Source organism: Cynoglossus semilaevis, chromosome 3 (genome assembly GCF_000523025.1).
Source record: "Cynoglossus semilaevis isolate Cse_v1.0 chromosome 3, Cse_v1.0, whole genome shotgun sequence".
Lineage (NCBI taxonomy): Eukaryota > Metazoa > Chordata > Actinopteri > Pleuronectiformes > Cynoglossidae > Cynoglossus > Cynoglossus semilaevis.
In genome coordinates this window covers 13,562,838-13,581,201 of record NC_024309.1, presented here as the reverse complement: position 1 = coordinate 13,581,201, position 18,364 = coordinate 13,562,838, and the positions used below count along the sequence as shown (strand labels likewise).

At 42.9% G+C, this 18,364-nt stretch overlaps 1 protein-coding gene, 1 long non-coding RNA gene and 1 other non-coding gene across 5 annotated transcripts in view; all 3 read left to right on the top strand.

Moving 5' to 3' along the window:
• The window catches only part of LOC103377415 (uncharacterized), a 15,043-nt gene extending 11,578 nt beyond the window's left edge, over positions 1-3,465 (top strand). The window contains exons 4-6 of the transcript XR_003049366.1: positions 1,734-1,886; positions 2,056-2,108; positions 3,300-3,465. This is a non-coding gene — a transcript (uncharacterized LOC103377415). The remainder of the gene's footprint in view (positions 1-1,733; positions 1,887-2,055; positions 2,109-3,299) is intronic.
• Positions 3,466-4,287: 822 nt separating this feature from the next.
• On the top strand, positions 4,288-6,981 carry myca (MYC proto-oncogene, bHLH transcription factor a). Its single transcript, XM_025054455.1, is given in 4 exon segments — positions 4,288-4,529; positions 4,895-5,374; positions 5,377-5,632; positions 5,927-6,981. Coding segments are annotated over 3 exon segments (1,347 nt in total). The 5' UTR covers positions 4,288-4,529; positions 4,895-4,933; the 3' UTR covers positions 6,577-6,981.
• Positions 6,982-9,545: 2,564 nt separating this feature from the next.
• Positions 9,546-18,364, top strand: part of LOC107988367 (uncharacterized) — a 58,087-nt gene continuing 49,268 nt past the window's right edge. The window contains exons 1-3 of one of the 3 annotated variants that reach the window (XR_001759870.2): positions 9,546-9,560; positions 10,110-10,321; positions 17,651-17,809. This is a non-coding gene — a long non-coding RNA (uncharacterized LOC107988367). Of the gene's footprint in view, positions 9,561-10,109; positions 10,322-10,398; positions 10,773-17,650; positions 17,814-18,364 lie in introns of those variants that run through there. The other 2 variants (XR_001759868.2, XR_003049357.1) reach the window with 2 other exon arrangements.

Genomic DNA, 18,364 nt, shown 5'->3' with positions numbered 1-18,364 from the left:
CGCTGCGCCGGAGGCGGCAGCGCTGCTTCACGATCTGCGGCTGCTGCTGCACAGAAGAGGAGGAGGAGGAGGAGGAGATGGAAGAGGAGGAGATGTCGGCGGAAATTTCACACGGGCGCATCTTCCTCCCAAACCATCGTGGAGGTGGAGTGGACGGGAGGTGGTGTAGAAACGGGGTCAGGGGGCGTCGAGTTGAGGTCACCCTGTGCCTGGCTGCGTTCGGTTTCTGAATGCGCCCTTCGCTGCGCCTGTACTGCTGTTGTTCACCAGGAGGTGTCGACTCTTTCCGAGGCTGCAGTCCAACACCGCCCCCACACGTGGGGCCCGTGGTGCCTGCTATGACGTCACTATCATCATCAGTGATGAACTTGGTTTTCATTATGACTGTGCACAAACACAGGCTGCTTTACAGGAGGTCACTGTAAATCAGGACATACCACCTGGGGATCAGGGGTGTTTCCGTGACATTTGGGAGGGTGGGGGCAATTAGTTGGGGCGAGGGGGTGTTAAAGTTTTAGTTAAAACAACAAAGTGTGTGTTTTCTCATATGTTATAATTATTGAAATAGTAAGATAGTAAAATAGAGCTGTAACTAAAATGTAGTACAAGTGTCACTAGTAGTATTTGGGTTCCCTCTAGTGGTAGGCTATGGGAATCAAACATCTACCATTTATGTGTTTCATACTATTTGAGGAATAATGACTGGGAAAAGGATAATGTTTCTTACGTTATTAATACATTTCTATTTTTTTCTATTATTTGTTTGTTTGTTTTTAGGCCAGGGCAAAGGTCAACCAGAAAGAGAGGATCAGTTTCTTCTTCTCTAACTATTTTAATAATCCCTACAGCATCTATGACTCTGTTTTTTTGTTTTTTATTTGTTTGGGGGTTTTTTTGTTCCGCTGTAAGTGCTCCAGCGCCCCCCAGGGGAGAAGTACCTCATTTAAAAAACCATTTAAAGTATGAACCAGATGGTTGAAAACGAACCCTAGTCTATGAATATAAATACTTTGTAGTATTTTCAGGAAGTTTGCTTTGCTTTTGAAAAGTCTTTCCGTCGCTGAGAACCCGGTGACCTGGTAAGAACGCGAACCCTAATTTTCTTCTGTCAAAACAGAGTTGTTTTCGCCCCAGCCTGGCCCCTGAGGGACGTTCACTGCTGCTTTTAACCCCGCGTGTTTTACTGGCACACATTCCACTGCAGCCGTAACTTCATTCAGATGTTTACCTACGACAGCCCTACAACACGGAGCAAAACACGTCTGTAAATCCCTTACTGGGCCCCCCAGACCCCCCCTTCCCCCGAACAGGACACCGTTAGTTTGGGTAGAGAACTAGTGGCTGGATCCAGTAGCAGCAGCATCACTTAGTGGCGCTCCCTGGAATTGAAGGAATTTGATTTAATCTGACTGTCTCTGGTGTTTTGTGATTTTTTTTAAAAACATAATTTAATATATTTAATATTCTTAGCATTTAATTTTGACATTTTTTGTTATAAATTAAAATTAAAATGTTCTATCATTTATTAAAGTTAATTCTGTTTTACTTGAATGTTACTTTTTTTTACAGTTCTTGTGAATGGCGGTGGAGTAGAGTCAGGAATGACGTCCTTAAATTTAATTTTTTTTTATTTTTAATTTGACTAATGTTTTATTCTTGTATGTCATTTAAAAAAGACAATGGAATGAAATGTATAAAAATAGAAAACAAAACTGTGTTTTGACATGTTCCAGCAGGAAACCACAGAGTTTTAGTCCTCAGTCCAAAGTCCTGACCAACTGAACCAAACGGAACCATAATCCAGGTCATTACCATCACCTGTGGATCCTGGACTGCAGCACCGCTGACTGTCAGCTGCTCGTTAGTTCTCCGGCCGTATTTTACACGTAAGTACTCGTTCTGCTGGAGAATACTTTCAAATATTACTCCCGTCCACAACTATGATAACTGTGGAAAACGTGACGTAATAAAAAAACAAACGCGTGTGTATATGTTTGCATCCATAAAATACTTTGTATGTTTCAGCGTTGAATTGTGTGTCTTCCCGGTTTCCAGGTATCTTCTTCCCTCTAGTGGCCGTTGGCTGATCGTGCAGGTAAAAAAAAGAGGTAAGAATCTGTGGGAAAGATTTCGTTTCTCTGTTTGAATCCAATCTAGTTATTGACAGTGAGATCGTTCTTAAAATGTTTCTCAATGTAAAAGTTAATACTGGATTGGTGACGTTATGTTTGTTGTTGGTAAGGAAACTAAAACAAATAGTACAATTGGTTTAAACCTTGAGCTTTGTGAAATATATATAAAAGATAACAGGTTAAAATCTGATATTTATCCACATACTAATGTGATGTAGCAGTCAGTAGTCAGGATAAATGTGGTTTTATGTCGGGAGCCACACAGAGAAGATGCTAGAAAAAAAGTTATCAGGTTGAACATACTGTATATTATACACACCCTGCAATACCGATGCCGACCCCTAGGGGTCATAGCCACACTGCGGAAGCAGGGCAGGAGCTGAGAGGTAGCTTTAAATCAGCAGACAGAGAATATGTTTAATTAAGATAATGTTAAAAAAAAACTTAAGTTAAATTTTTGGGATGGTTTGAGAAACTCGACTTAAAAAACTGTGAAAATTCTTGGAAATCCAAAGATTTATTTTTTTGTTTTTGTCAAAAAAAGATCAGAGTAAATGTTAAAATGTCTCAAAATTTGTTTTTCAGACTTGGTAAAAACGAACCAAAGTTGAATTTAAAGAAGTTTTTAAAAAGTATAAATATAATATTTGAAAAAAACAAAACAAACAATCCTTACTTTCAGGACGTAAACAAAAAAAAAAAATCCTTACTTTCAGGATGTAAACAAAAGAGGTTTGAAAAATAAAAAGTATGAGAGCAGGTCAGGAGGGTTAGGGTTTAGTTGTCCTTTGTTCTGTTCTTTCACTTTAGAAAAAAAAAGGGTTTTGTTCAAAAGCTGTTTTAATACAACATTAAAAGGTTTGTAGTTTTGTACAGAACAACAGAGGTCGTATTACAGAGCAAATACACAGCTTATCACCGGCCGTTCATTTGTGGGATCAGAACCCACCTGCCTCAGCAGGGCAACTCTAAAGTTGCCTGACCTTGACCTTGACCATCCCTCTCCTGAGGTTCTTCTTCTCAAATCTTTTAATATTTTTATTTTATTTTCGTTAACATCAAAGAATCCCCAGCACCCAACGTTTATCTCTACCTTTGGACAAACTAACGTCTTCATTCAAGAACCCGTCCTCATTTTAAATATCGTTTCCGACCGTTTATTTCAAGGACATTTTTGCCTCAAGAAAATTCAGCGTCTCCTTTCGTTCGGCGCGCACTTGGACGCTCGTGCCCAGCAGAGGGCGCCCCGAGCCTGTCAAACGCAGCCTCACCGTTCGACCTTCCTCCTGTCGCTCCTCGCTCCCTCCCCTCTCCTCCCCTCTCCTCTCCTCTCCCCTCCCACTCGCAGCAGTGCAGGAGGAGGAGGTTGACTCCACTGACTCCATCCAACTGCCGTGCCCATCTGATTCCTCTAATTGCTTCCTTCCTGCGGTTAATTGGTGCCAATCGGCGCAGCCTCGGCTTCCGCGGTGCCGCATCTCAAGGTAAGGGCGAACCGTCACTCGGTTCGTAGCTTTACTGCACGCAAATGTCTGAAAGCTCTTGTTGCATGTGTGCGTCTGGAAGTCACCTGTCAGAGGTAAAAGGGCTGCACCTGCTCGTATATTCTACTCTTAAATTGCTGACAAACCTGGCAACGCGGCGTTCGTGGCTCGGATTACAGATAAACGTGCTATTTATTTCATTGTTGTGTTCGTTTGTTACGTTTTAGACCGTTTTGTGACTTGTTAATAATTTTGTTTTTGGTGGAAAAAAAATGTTTAAAAAAAAAAAAGATTGTCGTTTGACGCGTTGAATTATTAAGATGGGAAAAAAAACAAAAATCCCTGATTAACTGTGACTACCAGAGTGGTTTTCTCTCCAGTCAATGACAACTCCACTGTACTACTACTAACCCCGCCCACTCCAACCGAAATGAAGCGTAAAATTATATCATTTACACGTTTGAGCAGCTTTTAAAAACGACCAAAATGTCGCTTATCACAACCGTGGTGATAAGAATTATTATTTAAAATTTAAAATAATAAATAATGAGGGTCTATGTTGTTAAACGCGGCCGAGAAGTGTTTCGCGGGAAAGAAAAAAATCAGTGGAAGGACGTGAAGGGGTGGGAGGAGGGAAGTTAAGCTGTAGTACTTATTGGAGGCACAGCCCATTGGTGTAGTGATTCTCCATTCGCTCGGGGCAGAGTGCACTTCGTCCCCGGTTTCTGCTCCGGCTTTTTTTTTCTTCTTCTTCTTCTTCTTCTCGTCTTCTTCAAACGCTGCATCCGCTCCATGTTGGGCTTCACCGCTGAAGGATTTAATGCACTATTCGCGCTGGAATAATTTTGCTTTTTCCCTCCGTTTTCCCGGTGCGGCTCTACTTTCCTGCTGCAGTTTGATTTGTATGTAGAAGGTAAGAAGACACTATGGCGTTCACTCACGCACATTATGTTCTGTTAGGGTTTTTTTTTTTCTGTGGATGGACTGTAGTTTAATGTGATCACTTGGTGGTCAGGGTTAAAGGCGAGGTTTATTTTTATTTTTATTTTTTTATTATTATTATTATTTTTTTTTTTTTGCACATCGGTTTGTCAGTTGCGCACCTGCTGCTGCTGCTGCAGCCCTCGTACCGGGCGTGCGTAAAAGCGCCTCTGTTTTGGAGTGACCATGTGATTTGTGCATGGACACAGTCGGTGCCAAAACAGCTGCCACGCTTCACATCTCAGCGAACCGTCAACTAAATTTTTTTTTGTGTGTGTGTGTGTGTCCTATTTCCAGACAGTTTCATAAACAAGGACCCAGGTCAGGACTCTCACGATGCCGCTGAATTCGACTTTAACGAGTAAAAACTATGACTACGACTACGACTCCATGCAGCCGTTTTTCTACTACGACAACGAGGAGGAGGACTTCTACCCGCAGCAGCACCAGCCTCCGGCTCCCAGCGAGGACATCTGGAAGAAATTCGAGCTGCTGCCGACGCCTCCTCTGTCCCCCAGCCGCCGGTCGTCGCTGTCCAGCCTCTTCCCCTCCACGGCGGATCAGTTGGAGATGGTCACCGAGTTCCTGGGCGACGACGCAGTCAACCAGAGCATTATCTGCGACGCAGACTACTCCAAGACCTTCCTCAAGAACATCATCATCCAGGACTGCATGTGGAGCGGCTTCTCCGCCGCGGCCAAGCTGGAGAAGGTGGTCTCCGAGCGGCTCGCCTCTCTGCACGCCGCCAGGAAGGAGTCTGCAGCGCTGCGGGGGGGGGGGCGGCGGCGGCTGCCGTCGCTGCTGCAGACGGGGACAGTCTAGGGTCTGGAGCCGGCGCTGCGTCTGCGGCGTGGAGGCTGAACAGCAGCTACCTGCAGGATCTGAACACGTCTGCGTCGGATTGCATCGACCCCTCCGAGGTCTTCCCCTACCCCATTGCAGAGACGCCCAAGCAGACGGAGGGGGCGCCGTCTAGTAAAGACCTGGTGCTGGACACGCCGCCCAACAGTAGCGGCAGCAGCTGCAGCGACTCAGGTGGGTGGTGGATCTGTTGTCACGCCGTGCAGTCACACCCCTCACTGCTGTCAGGGAGCTGTGGTCCTTGGCTCTCAGTTTTTACTGCAGTAATTGAATTGGTCCAATTACTTAGTTGAATGCATGCAATTTGCAGCTTTGTGTGCAGACACGCTGCAGTGTCATGACTCTGCAGGGCTGCACGTTGGCCAATTAACTGATGGCCTGCAGACAGGGCTTTTATTTATCTTGGTAACCCGTTCTTTTAATTGCAGCATTTTTGATTTTGTGCTTGTTTTTTTTTTTCCATTGCAGAAGATGATGATGGAGATGGAGATGAAGATGAGGAGGAGGAAGAAGAAGAAGAAGAGGAGGAGGAGGAAGAAGACCAGGAGGAAGAGGAGGAGATTGATGTGGTCACAGTAGAAAAGCGGCAGGCGGTCAAACGCTGCAACCCCAGCCCAGTGGAGAGCAGGCATCCCAGCCCGCTCGTGCTGAAGAGGTGCCACGTCTCCACCCACCAGCACAACTACGCCGCCCATCCATCCATGAGGCACGAGCAGCCGGCTGTCAAGAGGCTGAAGCTGGAGAACAGTAGTGGAGGAGGGGGAGGCGGGGGAGGCGGAGGCCACAGCAGGGTCCTCAAACAGATCAGCAGCAACCGCAAGTGTCTGAGCCCCCGGACGTCCGACACGGAGGACTACGACAAGAGAAGGACTCACAACGTTCTGGAGCGCCAGCGGAGGAACGAGCTCAAGCTGAGCTTTTTCGCCCTGAGGGACGAGATTCCCGAGGTGGCCAACAACGAGAAGGCGGCCAAGGTGGTGATCCTGAAGAAGGCCACGGAGTGCATCTACAGCATGCAGTCGGACGAACAGAAACTGATCTCCCTCAAGGAGCAGCTGAGGAGGAGGAGTGAACTTTTAAAGCAGAGACTGGCACAGCTGCAGGGCTCCCGCGCTTAAGAAGTTCCAGTTGGACTTTTTGTTTGTTTGTTTTTTCACGTTCACAAGACTTGGGCTGTACAGTTACAGTTGTTGTTGTTGTTGCATGCAAATGCAAAGCGGATTAAGTTGTTTGGAATCTGGTTTGATTTCAATGTTTAAACTGCCTCAGTAGAAGTGATGGGTGGATGAAATATTTAAAAGTTTATTTTTATTAATAAAATATTGAGAAAAAAAAATTTGGACTGTCCCGTTTGGGGGTCCATACTAAAATATACATTTTTATGTTTTTTTGTATATAATTAATATTTCCTAAGAAAATGTATTTTTGGATCTCAATTGTCTGGATGTTCAGACCCAGTGTTTGTTTTTTCCATTATGTTCATAGATTCTTTTTGAAATATAAAAATACTGTTTTCTCTTGAACTGTCGTCCCTGTTCTTACTACACACACAAACACACACACACACTGTACATTAGTATGTGTTGGGAGGTGCAGCTGAACGGGGAGTGGGGCGGGGCCACACGTACAGATTACATAATTAGAAGACTGACACTGACTGGTGAAGACTTAACGATCCTCAGATGAAGATGAGCCCACTGACCCCCCCTTCCCCCCCCACTCACCTCCCAGAGGTAAAATATGAAGTGCTGTAAATGTCCTCTCCACAACATGTAGGTTTGATGAAGTCTTCAAAGCTCAGCGGTGAAGAAGCGGCGATGGTTTATGTCCAAAACATCGCGTTAAAATCCTATAGTAGCTGCTGTGGAAGAACCACTTAATAAAGACGTGTCCTCCAGAACTGACAGTAAATTCTCAGCCAATCACTCGAGTCCGACGGTTCTGCGACTGTCAACACTTGGGGGGAAAAAAGATCAGTTTCTGTCATTTTACCAGCCAATAAAATTCACCAGGAGCCACAGAAACATTTGAACAATTTAAGTGAGGGCAGTAACGCAGTATATAAAGTTTTAAGTACTGTAGTAATACCACAGATGTATGGAGAAGTATGTAAAGAAATGCAGGAAAAAAAAACACCCCCGAAAATTACTACCTTCAGACCATGAATCCAAACTGTGGCTTCAGTGTTCAGTATGACGCTGGTACAGTGACCTGGAGTCAACACCGCTGCCTTACATACAGGTTTCACCCTTGATCTTGAGCTAAGAGGAGAGTGACTGTTGTTTCGCTGTTAGCAAGCAAGCTGCAACTTCGGTGCGATGTGTAAAATAGTTTAAAGATATGTGTGAAAACAAAAACGCAGCTGCTTGAATTACCGCTCTGATGTTTTTAGTTGTAGTCTGACTAAATTTGGTTACATCAGAATACGGCTGAGGGGCCACGTGTGGCTCAGGGACCATAGGTTGGAGAGCCCTGCTTTACAGTAAGGCATACCAGAACTGAACGGCTCTGTTGTAATCTCTTCAGCTGAAGGAAACTGAGATCATCCTCCTGGATAAACACTGATAAGAACCACTTGTTTAAGATGACCAAACAGCAGGAAACGCTGGTTGATAGCACACAGCTTTTGAGCAGAGGAATTGCACCAGAAATTTCTCAGTCACTCGGCCCATTTCCACATCAGGATTCCAGTATTTAATGGGATTTTCCCAGAGTTTTTCAAAACGTTTCACTCCTGGTCTCACAGATTTCTCACCCCTGACTGAAAAACTGTATTAATTATCCTTTCTCCGTGGGTTAACGTAGCTGTTTATAATCTGTTGAAAAACTGTATTAATTATCCTTTCTCTGTGGGTTAACGTAGCAATAATCTGCTTGGTGAAACTGGTGGGGTGGGTTTACACCAGACTGTCTTCCTGACACAACCATCCACATTCTCTGCTCCAGCAGCTGAGAACAGGACTCAAACCTCTCCCCCAGTTACACATGTGGAGCTTGGTGTGTTTGATATCGAGGATATGATTAAATAAACAATAATAATGAGTGAAACAGGTCTAGCAGCTGGATAAAGTGCTCTTCATGGTACAAACTCCACAGCAGACTGTCTGTGTTTACTGCCGTCACAGGAAGAGAAGTCCATATATGGTCACGCAAATCAGCTAATATCACAACTTAGATAGGATTGAAGGCAAATAGCAAAACAGATTTGTTTATTGTGGTTTTTATAGCTACTAAAGCTTGACTTTTTAAGAGCTTGTAAACACAGGCTTCCCCCGGAACAGACCGTAAACTTTCACCGCACGACTGTACGACACGGAGGAGGAAAAATATACAGTATTTTCAAATGTGAAATGTTTGGCATCGGAATTATTAAAATCCTCAGATGTTTTTTTTACTTATCATCAGCTTCAGGAAACCAATAAAACTCCTGCTATGATTAATCACGCCGTCAGATAATAGATTTCTCTGTCATATTTCGGATAAGATGAAAGAACAACAAGGTGTGTGCGAGTGAGAGCGGTTGGTTTATAGTTGCATTCCATGGAGCTGGATCATAGCTGCGATAAAAGCCAGTATATGATGCTGGGAATCATTAACTGAACCAGCTCTGTTGGCCAACCGTGAATGCACACACTAGGAATTTGTTATTTGTTATTAAGTGTGGTTGTAAAACAGCAGAGGAAGCAGAGAGAGAGAAGAGGTAACACGTCAGAGGTGGTGGTTGGAGAACAACACCTCCTTCAGTATCTCCATCTCCAGCTGCATCATCTCCATCATTCCTTTATCTTATCTCTATCTTTATTATTATTTTTCTAACTCAACTTCTCAGTGCCACTGTCTCCAAGCTACAGGTTTAAATACTGTCCTGTAGTGGGTGAAATTTTTGTTTTTTTAAATTTTATTTCATTTAAATACTGTCCTGTTGTGGGTGAATGTTTTTTTTAAAAATTATACTGTCCTGTTGTGGGTGAATGTTTTAAAAAAAATGTATTTCATTTAGGTTTTATTGTTTTTTCTTTACATATTAAGCCACAGTGAACATTGGTGAACATGTAAACATGTAAACATGCCACAATTAGCCAGAAGGCTGTAATCGTGGCAGGTAAGATATCAACACCAATACGTTGTTGTTGTTCGTTTGCTGTGGCAGCGCCCCCTGCCTGTATTTTCTCTTTTTCTAGAATGTTTCTAAGTCAAACCATTTACTCATTAAACATTGACCAGGTCAATTCAAGTTGGCAACTTAGAGAATGTTTAACTTCCGCATATTAGTGAAAACGCTAGCTATGTTAGCTAAGCTCAGTTAGCTAAGCTGCTAAGAATGCTAAGGTGAAAAATGGGAAAGTTGGAGGAGAAATAAAACTCGATAAATCAAAAATATTGTAAGATATTGAACAATTGTAACGTCTATAACAATACAGGAAGAATAAAAGAGCCTTTAGCGTAAATATATAATCGTTAATGTTGTTTTTTTTCTTTTATATTTGTGAACGATTTGTTTTTCTATTATTTATCACTAGACTCGCATTCTTTTTCTTTTCAGAATTTAGTGATTAAAAAATAAATATTTTTTTTAGTGTTCAGCGATGCGTTTTATTTTCGTGCGTGTATTTCTTTTAAAATTATTTGTAATGTTTTTGTTTTTTTTCAGCCGTCTCGTCAGACGACGTGTGACGTCACGGGCTGTATTCTGAGCGCTGCTGTGAGCGCGTGGTGGAGAGAGCACATGGAATCAGGTCGAGATTTAAGAGTCTGAGACTTTGACTGATCATCAGCTGCACAGACACACACGCTGCGACTGAGAGATGGTAACGGAATAAAGTGAAGACAGAGAAACACTGCGACCAGCACGGAGCCGAGCAGGTCAGTAAAATCTCTGCACATGTTTGAAGTCGACTGCATTCATCCTTTTTTTAAAAACAACACAAACACAGACAGACAGACACTGACAGGGCTGAGTGTTCTATCATGGTAACGTTTGTGTGTCTGTGACTTCATGGTTCTTTTAAAGCAGTGTTGAAATCTGTGAATGAAATGGTTAAACCTGGTGTGGATGTATTTGTGGTGACACACACACACACACACACACACTGACTGTTGCCACAACGTGTGTGTGTTGTTTTCGTCTGGCTTCCTCTCCATTGTCTGCCTTCACTGCTACTATCACTTCTGCAGAGACCAGAGTTCTGGTTGGTCTGATGCTGAGCCACTCACTTTAACTGCAGATTTAAGATTTTTTAAAATATATATATTTTTTAGGATTTTGTACAAGCTTTTCTTCTCCCTGGTCGACTTTGTCTGCTGCTGCTGTCAGGTCTGTGCCATATTGTCTGTCTGTCTGTGTCTGTCTGTCAGATGGTGCTGTGGTTTGTTTGTGATCATTTTCCAAAGATAAATTAGACAAAGCGTGAGTAAAACGCAGCAGGTAACGTTCTGCGTAACTGTGGTGAAGCTTGGTCTCGCTTTGTTCCGTAAACAGGAACACTTCTAGCAGCGTGTGAAAGGGTGTGTTTACACTCATGTTTGGGTTTTTTTTTTTTTTTAGAAAGGGTTCGTTCACGTGCACTTTGTCTGATCAGATCGAGTCAAAAACTGGGGGACGTTACTGTCTCGGTGCTGGTCCGTTTGGGGTTGGCACGAAGACCTGGCTAACTGGGATGCAAAAGTGTTGATTCACACCGGGAAAAGTCCCCGAACTAAACCATACAAGAACCTATTTATTTATTATTAAGTTTCCAAATGGTTCTGTTTGCAGAATGGTCTGGAATCCAGAATGATTTGTTGTGCTGTTTGTTTTTTTACCATGGTTCTGAATCTGAATGAGTCTGAGCTAAATCACCCGCTCTGTTTGTCCTAGAACTCTTTCGGACCACTTTGGTTTTTACTTCTGTAAATGTGAACTTCATGGACTTGTGAAGTCGAACTGAACCAAACCCTGGAACCTTGAAGTTCCTTCAAGATCATTTGCTAAGGTCAAAGAGTTCTGAACCTGAGACCAGGTCAGTCTGTGGTCAGTCTTGGTGGGCGGGTCTTTTGGTTTGTACCCCTTGTATCCTGGTCTGCTTCGTTGTCTGATCCAGACACAGTATAAACTGCAACAGGTCCAAGAATCCTATTGGACAGCCCTGATGATGTCAGTGATGATGCTGCGCCTGGAATCATAGTGACGAGTGCTGTTGCTGTACAACAAGAAGGTCACTGGTGTAATTCCCAGCTCCCACTGATCTATCTATCTACCAAGAGTCGGTGTCAAGGTGTGGGCCATGATCCGCACGTTTGTTAATCTAAACCGTCTTTCTAAGTTTTTTGTTTTTTTAACCGGTTCTTCAACAACCTGTGTGTGTTTTGTGCACCTGCAGCACAAACCAGGGTTGAGTGTTGACAGAGAGGATTGTTGTGCTAATCCGCTAATCTGGTGATGAACCGGACTGGGCAGTTAGTTTTAGTAAAAAGAAAAAAAGAAAATTTTGAATGAATGAACGGTGGAACGGCTATGTAATCGGTGCTTTCGTGTGATTGGTTAGTTGGTTTGATGAAAAGAAAATGGCAGATGTAGAAGAACAACTTTCTGCTAATATGCAACTGGAAAATAAAGTGGATTATCATCGGCTGAAGTGTGAGAGTAAGTCAAAAAGTTTTATGTCAAATTGAATAGAAACAAATGGTTCAGTCCAAACTCTTCTTCACCGTCAGAGAATTCCTTTGTTTTGACACCAGGTCATGACCTACTTTTTGGTCTGGTCTGTATCAACATGACATCATGACTTTCTATGATCTCTTTAAATCCTGATCCCGTCTCAGATCAGTCACTGCGTTTGTGAAAAAATGATCAAGATGGGCGTGGCCGACAACAGCGGTGTTTACCAAAATGAAGCCGACTTCGGCAGGGATAGCCAATTAGTTCAGCACTTAAACTTTCTGAGGTGGTGAACCTACTGAGTGTAATAACCACAGATGATGTTTGTTGATAAACCGAGCGCCACCCAATAATTAAACCCTGACTTTTTAAGAACTTACGAAAACTTTGTCATCACCTTTAACAGGATAAAGTCTGTTTATTTGTTTTTCTTTTATTCACGTGACTCACATACAGTTGAATAATTTTCTTATTTTTGGGACAGACTGGATTTTCACGTCTTCCAACCAATGCAGTGAGGTTTGTTCCCTGAATTTGAGTCGAAGGAGTTTTCCCTGATGACGTGTCAGTTTTTGCGTTTTTAAGTCATGTGTTGGCTGGAAAGAATCTGAGGGATGTGTGTGTTTTCTGGCCAAACTGAGCCAGACACCAGTGCCTCAGCTCCACACTCACATACTTTTCTGATAGTTTAAGAGGCCCAGGAATACATGGAGGTCTGTTCTTATGTAATGTGTGCTTCCCGGAGTCGGGAGCTGGAATAGATTAAAGCAGTTGTTCCTCCCGTCGCTGCTGCCAAGCAGACTTTTCTCCCTCTTTCTACGGCCCGGTCTCGTTTTACAGCGTCGTTATTATCACATGACATCATTTTCCTCTTACGGAGCGCTCCACCTCGTTTTCACATTTGCATGCTGTGCGTGTGAGCTGTCATCGTGACGAGCCGCGTTTGGCTGCCAGCTTCATTCCTGCACAGCCTCCTCACTCACAGACATTTCACCATGTGAGAGCGTTTAGGAAAGAGGCTGCTGGGAAATGTGACACGTGTGCGTTTGGATGCAGCACCAGCAGATACTCCACATCAAACACACACTTTGTCTCAGGGAGTAGAAACCGTGATAACACTGCGGTCCTTGTGCACATTTTTCCATGTGGCCGAAACTATTTTTTTTCTTTTTTTTCTTTCCATAGCTATTAGAACCTAGCTTCCAGCTATTTCCCACGGATGATTGACATTTTATACCTGATGATCCTCTGTAGAGTTCATGTTGCTCGACCTACAGTAAATGTGTTGTTCTGTTTTGATTGCTGTGAGACTTGTGATTCAAATGGTTTCTCACTAACACAGAGGACGAACAAAGATTACTGCTGTATTTAAAAAAAAAAAAAAAATCTGATTTTTCAGTAAGAGAGGATAAATCTGGGTACAAACCTTCTAACAAGTTTTATATATTTTATATATAGCTGTGGTTTGCGGTGCCTTTGACAGACTGAGAAGCTAACATCAGATAAAATCAGAAAAACTCTGTTGAACCATATGATGAAAATATCCCTTTTTTTTTCTTCTTCTTTTTGCTGCGAGAACTTCAAAAAGCGATGTCCAATAGACTGCTTTCAAAGGACCATATGGACGTTATGTAACCCCATTGGTCCCTGCGGTGAATGATGTCATTCACTGACTTCATGTGCTTTTTTCAAATAAGTTAAATAAGTTAAAAGCACACACACACATTCACCAAGAATTATAGAGAAAAAAAAATCTTAAAACGAGAACCATTTAAATTCTTCTTGGTCTGAACTTTTTCGCTTTGATGCTTGGCGTAAATATTTCCAGTGTTCAACGACATCACGGCGCGTTTAACCTTTAACTAAGTTAGTCCTGTTCGCTGAAGTCTTTTGAACGAGTGCAGCTCAACTGTTCAATGAAGTAAAAAAATAAAATCAAGGTTGTAGCATTGATGCAGGCGACAGTCATAGTTTAAAGGGAGGGAAAAAAAAAGTATTCACTTTTTTTTACCCCATTCCCAGTGGTTGGATGTTGTGAATTGAACCACATCTGTTAGTTAGTATTGAATGGATGTCATTGAAAGTGTGTGAAAAGGTTTTTTTTTTTAAACCGTGTTTTTATTAGTGAACATATTTTTTCATTGCATCGAGAGGAAAGTTCTTTTCTGTTTTTTTTTTTTTTTTTGGTGATTGCTCAGAAGCCAAGGATTGGTTTCAAATGACACGTTCTTTATTCAAGGATTATTTGCCGCCTTGAAGTCTTGAAGCCCTGAAGTTTAGTGAGAGGTGAAACTCTAACATTTATTACCATACCTGCTGCTGGACTAACTTGCCTACAGCTAACAAACAATTTGGAAACTTTGGAACACCAACAACTGAACAGGTGAAAGGAGGCAACTTTTTTATCTCCTCACAGCTTCCAGACGGAACGCTGTGTTCCCTCAGTGCTAAAGTTCTTTTTCTTTGGCACCGTTGGGGGCGCCGGGGGTGCGCCACCAGAAAGAAAGAGAGAGAGAGAGAGAGAGAGAGAGAGAGAGAGAGTCCTGGCCCTGGGCTTGACACCTATCATGTAAACTACAAACTTGTCTCTATAATAATTAGCTGCTTGTGTCAACTAACGCTGACTTCCATCCCGGAGGCTCACGGCACGCTCTCGTTACAGAGGGAGAACGACCTGGTTGAGCTTCAGTTTAACTGATATCTGTTCATCAACTCATGCTTTTTCTAATATGTCGGACAGAGCAATTCACAATATTATATATTTATTTGTATATTCTGGAGTCTAACTAGCAGGGCAGTGGTTGCTTAGTGGTTAAGGAAGCGGATTTGGGTCTGGAAGGTTCCTGGTTCGAGTCCCCGCCCATAAGCTGCCCACTGTTCAGTTTGCTGATGGGTTAAAAACAGAGGTCACATTTCGTTGTGTGTGTCACAATGATAAATAATTCACTTTCATTTTCAAACTGGTTGTCTTAAAATATCTCTAATCCACATGCAAATGTTCCAAATTTGATAGAAATATTCAGTCTATTCCATTTGCCTCCCAGGGTAAGAGAGTGAACACACAGTGTGTCTTTTAGATTAATGCCCTAATAAGATTAAACATATTTCAATGACATGACTGGGTGTCACACACCAGTTTGCTGCTTGGAGTTTCTGTATAAAGTTTTCATGTTATTCCAGTTTGGACTTTCTCTCCAGTTTCCTCGGTGTTTGACTGATGAGGATCCATAAAACTGTTTACCATCTCAGAAAGTAAACTGTAGTCGAGACTTACTTTATTTGTCAGTTAGATGGTGAAAATCTAAATAACAAATAAAGTCTAAGTCTAAGAGTGTTTCAGAATCAGCACCAGAAATATTTGATTGAAACTCCGGGGGACGGGGTAAATATGAAGTATAGCAGCGTTAAAAAACGAGCTTTATAAAACCTGACATGGAATCAAATACTTCACAGTAAAGAATATTAAAATATTAAATATTATAATATTAAAATAAGTTTCTCAGAATAAAGACTTCTAGGTATCTGCCTTAGAAGTCTGAGTCGTTCACACTGTTTGTTATTGTTGAAATGTTAACGTTTCGCTAAACAGGATTTTTTTTTTAATGACATTGATACATTTGGTACATGGTCTGTACTGGTATAGTAGTAGTAGTATAGTAGTATTAGTGTATAGTTCCTCCTAGTTCTGGTGACCACTCAAAACAGTTTACACTAGTGGTTTTACCATCAACCTGCAATGCCTGGAATTGAACCCACAACCCTGTGGGTGTGAGACAACTGTATTACCTGTCAACCCAATGTAGTAATGACGTTTTTTTATAGCTAATTAAACAGTGAATTTTCTGGGAAATGATTGTAACAATTTAAAAATTTATAAATTAGCTGTGGTTTTTTTCCAGAGTCTCTGGGACTAAGTCCAGAACTCACTCCTCACATGAGCAAAATGTGGAAACTCTGCGCAGAAACGTCCTGGTCTGAGCTGGAATTGGAGCTAGTGACCCGACCGCCTCACCACCGTGGGGCCCAACATCCATCCGTCCATCCTTTTACTGCTCATCTTTTGAGCGTTGTGGGAAAAAAACTGACGCCGGGTGAGAAGGGCCGCCGGCGTACGGCCGGAAGTCGGCGGGGATTTAAATAGTAAACAAAAAAAAAAAGGCGGCCGTAGTGAATGAGCCACACTGGGATGAAAGAAACGTATCCTGTGGTGAATCATTTCCTCTTACAACTCTCGGAATGCTGGAAGGAATACTTTCCCTTTGAAATCCCCTGTAAGTCAAGGAATCATTTTTCCACACTGGATGAGCCATTGACCCATTTATTCATATCCGGTCCCACATGAAGAAGCTCCGTCACACTGAGATGAGGAGTAACACATTAACCCATGATGTCACATCTTACAGCTGAACCCTTTTATCAGCGGGAAAATCTACAGGCCTTGTGTTCTAGCCCTGTAATCCACAAAAGAGATGGATTTCATGGGTTTCATCCCGTGACATCTCTCTCTATTTTCTGCTCAGCCCGCCACAGTTTACTCTGCCAAATGACACGCCGCTGTAAACACAGCCGTGAGGTCAGCGCGAGCAGCAGCAGCAGCAGCCCTCAGCTGAGCGGAAACCCGAACCTCCAGCCGCTGCTGCTGTCGCTTTGCCGCTTCGCAGGTGGACTTTGGCGCCAAACGTCGCCATCTTTGCCGGCACCTGCCGAAGAAAGGTAATGTGGGAGGGCGGCCGGCGAGGAAAGGGCGAGCTGCGATGAGTCACTGTGGGCAAACAATGTGTTGGATTTGTGCTGTCGGTTTACCTCAGGCGTGGAGGGAGAGGAACAGACACAAATTGTTTGACTGACCTACATTCTGTGTTTATCTGTCCTGCCACTGAGCTGGTGGAGGGAGCGGTGTTTGAAAGAAAACATGCTCTCACACTTAATAAGCAGTTTTCACAAAAAAAAAAGAAAAGAAAAGGAGCAGCTACAGTCCCATCCACACCTTTTGTTTGCCTGCAGCAGTGAAAGCTGAAGCCCACACACACTGGGATGTCGTTGGCGCCGTGCCACTGGTGACGAGTGATCGGACACGTGTTACCAGTATTTCCACATTAGCTCTGTGACGTTGGGGACTTCATGGGACTCAGCTGAGTCTCTAATGGTTTTCCTGGTCTCTCATCTGCTCCTACCTGTTTTATTTTAGGGCCCGAAGAATTATTATACGCAACCCTCTAATAATCTCAATAATCATTTAGACCTGAGGCTACGATTACATTATTACCAAATGAGACCTCACACACACCTGACCTGCAACACGAGCTCACAGAGAGTGCAAATTCAAACCTTTTTTTTTTTTTTTTTTGCTAAACAACAAAAACTGACTTTTTCTAGATCTATTTATTCATTGATATTTGACTCGTACTCGTTACGTCACCAGGACGTTCCTGGGCGGTTCAGTCCGATCAGACCCGGCTCACATGCTTGTTCCAGATTAAAGCACAATGTCAGTACTGTAAAGCGTTGGCATGAGGCTGAAAAATGTTCCCCTTTTCTTTCCTGTTTGCCTCCAGGCCTCAGCTGATTCATTGACTTCAATGGTTAATTAAAGCCCCGTCGACTGGAGGGGGCAGCGACGAGCGACGGGAAACCGACCCTAGAATGGTTCTGATGGTTCTACCCCTTCTTCCTGTTCAAATCGAAAAGTCCGCCCTGACCTGTGGAACAGTCTGGTAGGTAAGTCATTTTTACATATTAGCTTCCCACATGCTAACTGCTATTTGTGGCTATTTTGGGACAACCCTGAGGTCATTTTCCGATCCTTTGTAAATGTTTTAGTTGGCATTTTAGGTATTTCTTTGTCCTTATCTTGTGCATTTTACGATCGTGCTTTTACCTTTTAATTTTACGACTACTTGTAAATTGGCATTGGTGACTAAGAGAGAACTCCCATCATTAGAATTTCACTGACGTTTGGCCTCCAGGCATCGCTAAATTCAGGCCCTGCTCTCCAGATTGCTGGCTGTCAGCTGATTACAGGAGGTCGGGGGGCGGGGGCGGGGGGGTCACTTACTATTTACATCGGCACACGAGCACCGAAGTGGATGTGTAATACAAGTATTTAAGGCTGTTAACAGTGTGAGGCGATACTTCAGATAATGGAGGTAAATTCTCGTTTAAAGGGAAACCATTTCACTGGTGTTAGCATGATGCTAATAACACTAGAACTTGATAGACTCAGCAGTAGAACCTGTTTTTCTTTTTTTTTTTTTTTTTTTTTTTTTCCC